The sequence below is a fragment of the Helianthus annuus genome, chromosome 9, assembly GCF_002127325.2.
Source record: "Helianthus annuus cultivar XRQ/B chromosome 9, HanXRQr2.0-SUNRISE, whole genome shotgun sequence".
NCBI classification, from domain to species: domain Eukaryota; kingdom Viridiplantae; phylum Streptophyta; class Magnoliopsida; order Asterales; family Asteraceae; genus Helianthus; species Helianthus annuus.
This window is the reverse complement of record NC_035441.2, coordinates 97,342,363-97,353,826: the sequence shown is the minus strand read 5'-3', so window position 1 is coordinate 97,353,826 and position 11,464 is coordinate 97,342,363. Positions and strand designations below refer to the sequence as shown.

The window sequence follows — 11,464 nt, the reverse complement described above, 5'->3', positions numbered from 1 at the left end:
GGGTGATAAAATCCAATAAGCTTGACATAAATGAAAAACTAATTTGTTCTAGTGTGTATCAAAAAACTATATCAAAGCATTTCCAAAAACTGGATTATAGTATTTGTAATGAGTAAAAATGTGAGTTTATTGTTAAATAAACAAAGATCCGGTCAAAAAAAATCAATGGTTAAAACTTACAACAAACAGAATGTGCTGAAAATTAAAAACGCCCACCGTGGGGCTCGAACCCACGACCACAAGGTTAAGAGCCTTGCGCTCTACCAACTGAGCTAGACGGGCATATATTTTGTTTCTTAATATCACTAAATGTATAATTTGCGAGTCCTACACTTCTACAGAGGGTGATACCGAGGTTGTATTTAATTTCAGGTTATGTGCTTGGTCTTTAAGTTGATGATTGATTAATAGGTCAACAAGTTGAAAGTTATAAACACATAAAACCTTCTAAAATGATTCATTTTAGAAACTAGATTATTATTGTAACAATATAGCTTTCTTAATTATTATTATTTTTTTATTTTTTTATTCTCAACCACAACAATATCATTCCACACGGAAAAAGGGCAATTACAAAGCAATGACAGGTAGTCGGGTAATTAATTATATATTTATTTAAAACTCAAGACAAAAAAAAATTGTTTTGAGGTGATCTAGATTCTAGATATCTAATCAATCCATTTTGTCCCAAACTAAAATTGACACAACATTAAACGTGTACTACCTGCTCTTTGCCACCCCTGCTGCATTATATGTTTGATTTAATGATTTATGGTTAAGGTTTGTGCAATTTATTACCTTTTTTTTTATTAAATATCGGTTAATATGCCCCTATACCAAACTCTTCATGTTGTATAATGTTTCTTTTCCTTTTTGTGCATAAGATTTAATAGAAGAGTTATTGTCCACTCATAATCATTGGTAGTGGTAGAAGTTAAGAGCGTAAAAAAAACATAAATTTTGCATAAAGCTTGACCAAACTTAGCTTTAAAGACACAATTAGCTAAAACGTAACATCATCATTTTAGCTATCTTTATTTATTTGTCTCCTTCGTTCCATGAACTGCTTCTTTCTTTTTAAAACAGAAAATCGAGACCTTGCAAATGGCCTTAATAAAAGGTATATCCAGGGGCGGATATAGCTAATAAATAGGGGTAGCCCTCGCTACCCCTTGACGCTCCGGCGGTAGTGTAAATTTTAAAAAAATTGGACCTTTTTTCGTTACCTCTTTTTTGAAACGTTGCCCTATAAGAATTTTCTAGATCCGCCACTGATTATATCCGCAGAACTAACTGGGAGCTTGTTTTGCAATTTTGAAAATGGGTTTTTCAGCTACGCGTTACTTGTCTCTCTGTTTTCATTTTACCATTTTAGGTGTATATGATATTAAGATTGACCGAAGAAGAACTATATATCCGATCAATATCACATGCGGCCTTCGATGTTGATGACTATCCAAGAAATGTTGATTTTATTCACAAAATAAAGGGGGTTTTTTGCATCAAAGGATCAATTTCTCAGTAAAATTTGATGGGTGCTTTAGATTGTGGAAGTTTGATAAAGAGCCAATTGGATCACTTGCTCACACATGGACCATAGAGTTTTTAAATATCAGTAATCAAGATCCCAGATGTCTCGTAGTTACAAAAATGACCATCAAGATCAAGACCAAATTCATGCTCTTAGACCCCAAATCAAATCTCTAATAGAACAAAATAAATAAATAAATGAATCGAAACAAGTATGAATGTCTCTTGGATTTGTCCTTAAGTATGCCTTATGCGCCAAGAAAAGTTGTATTGCCACACTTGTTACGTGACACAAGTTCGCGTGGGACTTGGATTTGTATCCACATGCAAGACGTTTGAAGAAGGCACGAGTATAAGCTGATAAGCGAAATAAGGTCGTGGACCACATGGCTTTAGGGGATACGGAGTGGAGATCGGTAAAGGCAATTTACCGATCGGTAAACTTTGCCCACCCCACCGCCAACATATATTTTGACGAAATGGTTGATGAAATCGGTGATGGAACACCGTTTCGGCAAGAAGGAGAAGGAGAGAGAGAGAGGGGTATTGTGGGTGGGGTCCATTCCTATCTCAACCAATCACACCTTTTTCCTTTTTTTTTTAAAAAATAGTTTACCACTTCACCAAGTGTTTAAACCATTGCCAACATTTTTCACCAAAGTTTAAACACTTTTGCCAAATTGACATGGCACGCTCTGATTGGTCGGTTCAATGTTTTGCCACTCTAAACTGTTTAACCACTCCTTATACCCTTAGGTATCAAGAAAAGTTGGACCAAAACGCGATAAGAAATAAAGTTGATATAGGGTTGGATCTGGATATCTGATTAATAACAGTTGTAAAGCAAAAGGAAGCTACAAAGTTTGTTTAAATTATTTTGAAACACCTGACAACATATGCCATCATTTCATCAAAACTTAAAGCAAAATGCAACATTTCATCATCATCATCCACAAAAGTTGGAGTTCACCTTTTCATCATGTATCTTAAAGCAATGCCACAATCATGTGTTTTACCTCCAAAGGTAACAAGAAACATATGGAGGGAAAACAACTAATAAAGTTTCAAAATGCGATTAAAATAAAAGAATTGTGGAACGTACAATAATCATCTTTGTAGCATACTCAATGTCATTACCGAACTCTTAGAAAACAGCATAATATATAATAAGAACAAACACGGAAAAAGAACGTTAAAAGTAAACGTTGCAAACTGATCGTCTTCAAAACATCTGAAATGCACAGATCAGAAACATTTTCTGTGCACGATTGACGGGCCAGACTCGTCATACTCAGCCTTGGCAATCCACATCTGCATTTACAAGCAAAATGCCCAAAATTAGAAATCTTGAAGATCATCGTTTCAGATTGTTTTTCTATCACCAATGACTCAAGCCGTTAAAAGTTGATTGGAAACAGGTAAATCGAGTCAAAAGTCACCCAAAGTCTCATTTTAATCTACAAAGCCTCTAAATTCATTTAATTTGAGAAAACATTTTTAAAATAACATTTGACCCTTCATTGTTCCACCACTAGTGTCAACAAATAGAGCCGTAATAGTAATAGTTAATCATATTTTTTTCATAAAAATAACAATACGTAAATGTTGGAAACCGTACCTGCTGGAAGGTGCTAAGAGAAGCGAGGATAGACCCTCCAATCCAGACACTGTACTTCCGCTCAGGGGGAGCGACAACCTTAATCTTCATGCTTGATGGAGCTAACGCGGTAATTTCCTTACTCATCCTATCAGCAATACCCGGAAACATGGTGGACCCACCACTGAGTACAATATTACCATACAAATCTTTCCTAATATCCACATCACACTTCATAATCGAGTTATAAGTAGTCTCATGAATACCCGCAGCTTCCATTCCGATCATAGATGGCTGGAACAGAACCTCTGGGCACCTGAACCGCTCAGCACCGATAGTGATGACCTGCCCATCGGGTAGCTCGTAGTTCTTCTCCACAGTAGACCCCGAGTTTGCGATTTCAAGCTCTTGTTCGTAATCAAGGGCTATGTAAGCCAGTTTTTCCTTCATGTCTCTCACAATTTCCCGTTCTGCTGTTGTAGTGAACATATAACCACGTTCTGTAAGAATCTTCATCAATGCATCGGTTAGATCGCGTCCAGCAAGATCCAATCGGAGGATGGCATGTGGCAGGGCGTACCCCTCGTAAATAGGGACTGTGTGACTCACACCGTCCCCTGAATCAAGAACGATACCTGCATGACACAACAAAACAATCTTGTAGATCCAAACTAGTTATCGAAAACGGTTTACGGTTAAATTAAAGAGCTCAGAAAAGAAAGATTACCAGTTGTACGACCACTTGCGTAGAGAGAAAGAACAGCTTGGATGGCAACATACATGGCAGGGGTATTGAACGTCTCGAACATGATTTGAGTCATCTTCTCACGATTGGCTTTAGGGTTCAGCGGTGCTTCGGTTAGAAGAACAGGGTGTTCTTCTGGAGCAACACGAAGCTCGTTGTAGAAAGTGTGATGCCAGATCTTCTCCATGTCATCCCAGTTGCTGACAATACCGTGTTCAATCGGGTACTTTAGAGTCAAAATACCTCTCTTTGATTGAGCTTCGTCTCCGACATATGCATCTTTTTGGCCCATTCCAACCATCACACCAGTGTGACGGGGACGACCTACAATACTAGGGAACACAGCCCTTGGCGCATCGTCTCCTGCGAATCCAGCCTGTAATAGCAAATTCACTTTAGCTGATTCATAGTTGTAGGTGTGTCAGCTGGGTTTATTATCTATTATAGTCATTATTATTCAGTTTACCATTTATCTTTAAGTTTGTTACTCACTATTCTATATCAAGTTTGACTATTAGGATAGTTATCGACGTTTTATCATTATCATTAGGTTATTAACCTTTTAACTGTAATCTATCTACATAAAGAGATCTGGCTTTCGGTTACTAAAAGACACAAAAATTATTCACCAATACAGTTTCTTAGTTATTCTAAAATTCTTTCAACTTTCAAGGTGCTTGAATTATAAAGTAACATACCTTAACCATTCCAGTTCCATTATCGCACACGAGTGGCTGAATATCTTCACTTTCCGCCATCTTTGATCAAAAACTGTAACAAGATTCACTACTTAGAAGTTAGAACAACCAAATATGAAAAACATATCAAATCCAATATGAATCAAACCATAAACAATAAACACGATCTACTAACTTTGAATCTACGCAATCTGTTCTACACAAGAATACACAAATACTCTATACGCTTTGAGGTCCAGATTATCAAAAACTTAATCAAATTAACGAATAATTACGATCATAAGTGAACACTACCTAACCAGTTACCAGTTACAAATTCAAATTCTAAACCTAATCAACTAGTAATCATTTCAGTCTTCGCATACTCAATCATCAAAAATCTCAAATCTATAACAGCAAACAACAAACATGATCTGCTCATTTTCGAATCACCTCGATCTGTTCTTTTACACATGCAAAATTACACAAAATCCGATTTCAAAAACAGTAAATCCTAAAGTAAAGTTTTCAAACACCGTCACTCAACATTATACACTTTAACTTCCAGACTATCAACAAAGTAGCAAATCATACTCTAAACCTAATAACTGTAGATCACTTCACAATTTACATACTCGATCATCGAAAACAGTTAATCGATAGTAAACACTTCAATTCTACATGCTTCGAGATCCAAATCATCGAAAAGCTAACACAAACGAGTGATACCGTCGTTAGCTAACACTACCTAACCGCTAGCAAATCATACTCTAAACCTAATCAACTGTAAATCATTTCACAGTTCACATACTCAATCATCAAAAACAGTTAATCTATAATAAACACTTCAATCCTACACGCTTCGAGTTCCAGATCATCAAAAACCTAACACAAATGAGTGAATTATTACGAAAAAATCATACTCTAAACCTAATTAACAGTAAATCACTTCACAATTCACACACTCGATCATCAAAACCTACAAATCTATTACAAATACCGCAGAAACATTGCAATAATCACACAAATTTAGTCAACTTCATCGATTAGCCCTAACAACAGTCAATCTGAATCCAAAAATGCACAAAATCCAGAAGAATATAGAAGTATGAGATAATGTAGTTGTAAAAATGTGAATAAAAATGGATGAATACCTGAAGAAAATGAGTGCAACAATGGTGAGAGATGAGAGGAAGACTATGTGAAAGAAGTAAGAAATGTAAAAGACTTATATCAAGAGAGAGGTTTGATCTGGACCGTTGATTTGTTATGATCATTGATGTACGAGGTGGATCACACGTCTTGGTTGGCATGGGCCCCCCGTCTCGTTCCGGTTCTCCACTCATTTTGTTATTTTATTCAATTTTATTTATGAATTAATTTAATGTTTTTTATTTGTTTATTTATTAAAAATTATTAAGATGTATTTTTTTTTCTTGTCCGTTTATTTTTTTCTCCGGTCCATCTTTTTTCACCATATATTAATACACTGATGATGAATTTAATCGTCTTTTTGTAATTTATGGTTTTTGTATTCGTCTTATGAAATAACCATATAGTTTTGAAATATGAAAAGAAATACCTTTTGAAGAATGTGTGATCTAGGAAAACCCAAGAAAATGTGGATAACTTTTTTTACAAATTTTGTAACGTTCACATAAACATAAGTTACTTAACTAGAAGTTTATGTGATTATATATGTTGCATATTGGATTGTTATATAGTATAAAGTTGTAAATTACATTTTTCGTCCTTTATGTTTGTATCGAATGACAATAGATATCATTTAACTTCAATAATTACAGTTACAATTTTTTCTTTTCTAAAAACATTCCCCCTCGATCCTTTAGCACTAACCTTGTAAATTTTAAATGTTAAGTCATATCATGTGCACCTCATGTGAGGGTAAATATGTCTTTTCACACCTTGTTTTCCCCCCTTATGATCCCTTCTTTATAACACCCACCACCGCCACACTGTAAGACCCCGTGTTTTCGAATGTCAAAGTCAAAGTCCAAGTCAAGTTTGACTTCTCTGACTGTAATTAGTCTATTTTTATGTTTATTTGTATTATGTGGAGTAAGTGTTGTCTATCAAAGGAATCGAAGTAATCGAATGTTTAATCGACGCGAAACGCTTATCGACTGTGAATAGTAGGAAGTAACAATGCGATAAAGTCAATCAATCAATAATCAAGCAAATCGACTCATCAATCGAACCCGAAACTCGAATTATGCGAATTTGGTGTTATATTATGTGTGTGTGTGCCTTACGTGTTACTTGTGCGTGCTTACTTTATGTTACGTGTGGTGATCAATCGAATCAAAACTCGAAACTCAATCGAACTCAATCGAAATCGAAATTGAATATGGAATGTAGATGCTTGTATGTAGATGTAGTGGTTGGGATTAAAAGTAATTTGAATAGGAAACTCTATTGTACTCGTACTGTCTTCAATCGAAATCGAAATATCAGAAATCGTCGCACCAAACACTCAAAGCAGGCTGTGGATCGATCAGGCTCCTAGCCGATCGAACAGCCCAGCCGATCGGACGGACTGTCCGATCGAGCAGGCTGTCCGATCGGGATGCCTGGCCGATCGGCCAGCCCTTTCCCCCTTTGGAAGCCTATAAATAGGCCTGTCATTGTCATTCTTTCCACTTTTGGAAACCCTCTGACCAACCAGCTCGTGCTCCCCTTCTTTTCTCAGATTTCTCTCAATCCCGGTAAGATTTCATCCTAAATCTTGTACTTTCTTGATCAATACATGCTCCTACACCTTTCTATCTTTCAAATCTCGATTTCTAACCATGAAATCATCAAGATCTAAGCATTCTAGGATGATGTCATCATGGTGTTCTTCAAGAACTCCATGTTTTGGCTTCAATCCACCAAGAATCACTTGGATCTAGCCGATTTCCACATAAATAAACTAAGATCTATCACAGATCTGAACATTTACATGGTGTGACGGATTGAACTGTCACACCCCAACCGATGGCGGAAACATCGGGATGAGACGAAGTGTGTAGATTGCTCAAAACGTCATAACACTATGTGACAATATTTACTTAAATTCAAATTTCATTTCAAAACTAAATGTCATACATGATTCAAAAGAAGAGAAATAACAACATTGTTTCAACAAGTAACATAACAAACAAAAGATAGAATATTCTAGGTGTGTATCTAGTCCACCCTAAACTTGTTTCATGAATCATCCATACTTCAAAAATCAACCTGCAACATGTATTAAAATAGAGTTTCAATGCAAAAGCAAAGAGCGAGTATACAAGTTTGTTTACATAGCATAATAGAATAAAAACTCATATCCAACATGAACATAATAAAATAGTTTAAACGTGCTAGTTTACGTAGTCCAAGTGATAGCCCAAGTTTCCCAATGCGTTTAAAGTACCTAACCCAAAGTTTAACGGGAGGTTGATATGTCTCCTCCTAACAATACCCCAAAGACTAACGGGGAGGTGCATTACTCCTATAGCGCTACTATTGTTAAGGCGGAACTACACACAAGAATTAAACGTTCACATTGCACAAAAAGTCTCAAGATTCACAAGTTTCATGTTTCATGTTTAAATGGATAGAGTAAGTTTCAAATAAGTTTCAAGTGTCGTGTGCGTTTAATATAGAATACATGTTGCACCCAAAGTGTTAAAAGTAGAAATGGGTTCGAGTATACTCACGGTTTACAAGTGGTGACTTGAAGTTCCGAGAGCAAGTTCGTAGATGAGTTAGTTTGGAGCACCTTGTCCTTCTACACAAGGAAACATAGGTGTGTGAGTTTGGCGTATACGGAAGATTATAGATTCGGAGTTTAAAATATAAAGAAAGTAACATAGGTAAAAATAATCATCTTGTACACATAACTCTTGTTCTTGACACTATTGAAACTCAAAGAGTTGGTATGATTTCATGGATTCTAAGATCCATTAGAGTCGTAACAAGGGCATGGTCATAGATGATGTAACGTCCACTTAACAAATAACTATTAAGTCATCATCAAGTCTTAGTTACTTAGATGTTTACGTATAGAATAACCTAGATATTATATAGTTTTACAAGTCCTAAGATTCAAGCATGAGGTAGGAGATTAATGTCTCCATTTAGGTACCTCTTTGTGTCATAGAATACATACATGAGGTAGGAAGAACAAGCTTCCATTTAGGCACCTCTATTGTTCACCACTACGCTTGTTGTTATAAACGACAAGGAGGGTCATGAACATACAAGTATCAAGGTATAAACAACAACTAATCTATAGTAAAACATCAAGTAATAAGTGGATTCTTATGAAGGATAGCCCAAGCTAATCCAACCATCACACATACATCAAGCTTCACACTTGAACACTACTTGTGGGTAAAACCCTAATTAAAACAGAAAGTTTATGAGGTTTTAACCTCTGATTTAGATGTCTCAACCATGTTTTTAAGCTTAACCAACCATGAGAGGGGTTGTAAGCATTAGGACATTGGTTTGAGATGTGTTTCACACAAGTTAGATGAAGTTTGCATAAGTTTGAAACAAAACAGAAAGTTTTAGTCCATTTTAGGGCAAATCCAAGCCTGATTCTTCCAAGGAAAAACCAAGGATTCAAACCCAAGGAAATAACAAAGCAATAGGAAGAAGAACCAAGTGATTTGGTTGAGAAATGAGCAAGTTACACTCACTTTTGTAAGTCTTCACGAATCTGTCCAAAACTCAGATTCTCAGCTGATTAGAGAGTAGTGTAGTGAAGATTAGAGAGTTGTGAAAGTGTCAAATGGGTTGGAGAAGGTGGGTATTTATAATGGAGGAGTTAGAAGGTGATTGGAGGTGATTAGAGGTGGATTAAAGGTGATTGGGTGGTTTAGGTTAATGGGATTTCGTGCACAAAGCTGGAAGAAAACACAATCTGCCGAAACAAGGGCCTCGCGTGACGCGAGGGACCTAGGCGTCACGCGGCGGGTATGGTCTCCCATCTTTCGTTTTGTGACACTTTAGTCCCTGAAGTTTGTTTTTAATCCCTTTTGGTGCGAATCTTGAGAGTTTAGGGACTTGTTTTGATATAAAAGCATAGTATAAGGTGTAGTTAAGCATGATGATCATAACCAAAGTATATTTAAGCGTATAGGAGTCATATTCAAGTATCGTTCTCGTTCAAAAGACGTTCAATGCATAAGTTTAGATTAATTACAAGTTTCGCACATAGTTTCCAAGAATCACGATTAAACATAGACTGATTCACCAAATCGAACATACGAGTATACATAGAATGCGTTTAACATAGATGTAACAAAATATAAGCTTCATTAATGATCCAAGTCTCGATTTGATAAAGATTACAAGGAAAGAAACGATTACAAGAATACAAAGTTTCCAAAAATAGAATTATGAATCAAACTTTCTATAAATGGAAAGTACAAAATAGCCGGGCATTACAGTCTCCCCTCCTTTAGGAAATTTCGTCCCGAAATTTAGGAAGACGTAGGGAAGAGATGAGGATACTTTGACTTCATATCCTTTTTGAGTTCCCATGTAAATTCAGCGCCACGTTTTCCTTCCCATCTAACTTTGACGATAGGAATCTTGCTGCGCCTTAATAGCTTGACTTCTTGCTCAACGATTTCCACTGGTTTTTCCACAAAATGCATAGTATCGTTGATTTGAAGATCTTCGAGAGGAACTTGAAGTCCTTCATTAGCGAGACATCTCTTTAGGTTCGAGACGTGGAACGTTGGATGAACGTTGTTGAGCTCTTGGGGTAAGTCGAGTCGATAAGCCACCTTACCAATCCTTTCGAGTATCTTGAAAGGACCGACATAACGAGGGGCAAGTTTTCCCTTTTTACCAAAACGAACCACTCCTTTCCAAGGAGATACTTTGAGTAGGACATGGTCCCCAACGTTGAACTCCATTGGTTTTCGTCCCTTGTCAGCATAGCTCTTTTGACGATTTCGAGCCTTGAGTAGATTGTCACGGATTTGGAGAATCTTATCCGTTGCCTCTTGTATGATCTCAGGGCCAGAAAAATGCTTATCACCAATCTCGTGCCAGCTTAAAGGAGATCGGCATTTGCGACCATACAATGCCTCGAAAGGAGCCATTTGAATACTAGAGTGGTAGCTATTGTTGTACGAGAACTCGATCAAAGGTAAATGCACATCCCAACTACCACCAAAGTCGATGACACAAGAACGGAGCATGTCCTCTAGGGTTTGGATAGTACGTTCAGTCTGTCCATCCGTTTGAGGATGAAAGGCCGTACTGAGATTTAAATGAGTACCCATAGCGGACTGAAAAGTTTGCCAGAGACGCGAAGTGAATCGACCATCACGATCAGAAATGATGTCGAGAGGAACACCATGATGGCGTATGACTTCATTGGTATAGATACGAGCAAGTCGTTCAACCTTGAAATCCTCACGAATGGGAATGAACTGTGCGGACTTGGTCAAACGATCAATGACCACCCAAATACTATCGTAACCAGCAGGTGTACGAGGAAGTTTAGTTATGAAGTCCATCGCAATGCTATCCCATTTCCAAATAGGGATCTCAGGTTGTTCGAGTAGACCAGAAGGTCGTTGATGCTCGGCTTTGACTTTCGAACAGGTAAGACACTTGGAAACGTACACCGCAATGTCTCTCTTCATACCAGGCCACCAATAGGATGTACGTAGATTATGGTACATCTTGTCGGCGCCAGGATGAATTGAGTACCTAGATTTGTGTGCTTCGTTCATGATAAGGTCACGAAGATTTTCGCGATCTGGGATCCAGACGCGATCACAACAATAGAGAAGACCATCAGGTTTCGAAACGAGTTGACTTTCAGAAGCTCCACGTATTTCTACAGCCATGGAGCCTTCATTGATAGACGAGTATTGCGCTTCACGAATACGATTGTGAAGA

General features: G+C 37.1%; 1 protein-coding gene and 1 non-coding gene across 3 annotated transcripts; both read right to left on the bottom strand.

Moving 5' to 3' along the window:
• Window positions 1-209: 209 nt before the first annotated feature.
• Window positions 210-282, bottom strand: TRNAK-CUU. Its single transcript has one exon. It is a non-coding gene; the product is annotated as a tRNA-Lys (tRNA).
• A 2,197-nt stretch (window positions 283-2,479) lies between these two features.
• LOC110877901 (actin-7) lies at window positions 2,480-5,788 on the bottom strand. Of its 2 annotated transcripts, none has more exons than XM_022126128.2 (5): window positions 5,704-5,788; window positions 4,571-4,643; window positions 3,855-4,248; window positions 3,149-3,762; window positions 2,480-2,841 (listed from the first exon to the last, which is right to left on the bottom strand). In XM_022126128.2, exons 2-5 carry the CDS (start codon window positions 4,628-4,630, stop codon window positions 2,776-2,778), a joined length of 1,134 nt encoding a protein of 377 aa, XP_021981820.1. In that variant the 5' UTR covers window positions 4,631-4,643; window positions 5,704-5,788; the 3' UTR covers window positions 2,480-2,775. The 2 variants fall into 2 exon arrangements, with proteins under 2 accessions (XP_021981820.1, XP_021981821.1); XM_022126129.2 differs by having other exon boundaries at window positions 4,571-4,658; window positions 5,704-5,779.
• Window positions 5,789-11,464: the final 5,676 nt, after the last annotated feature.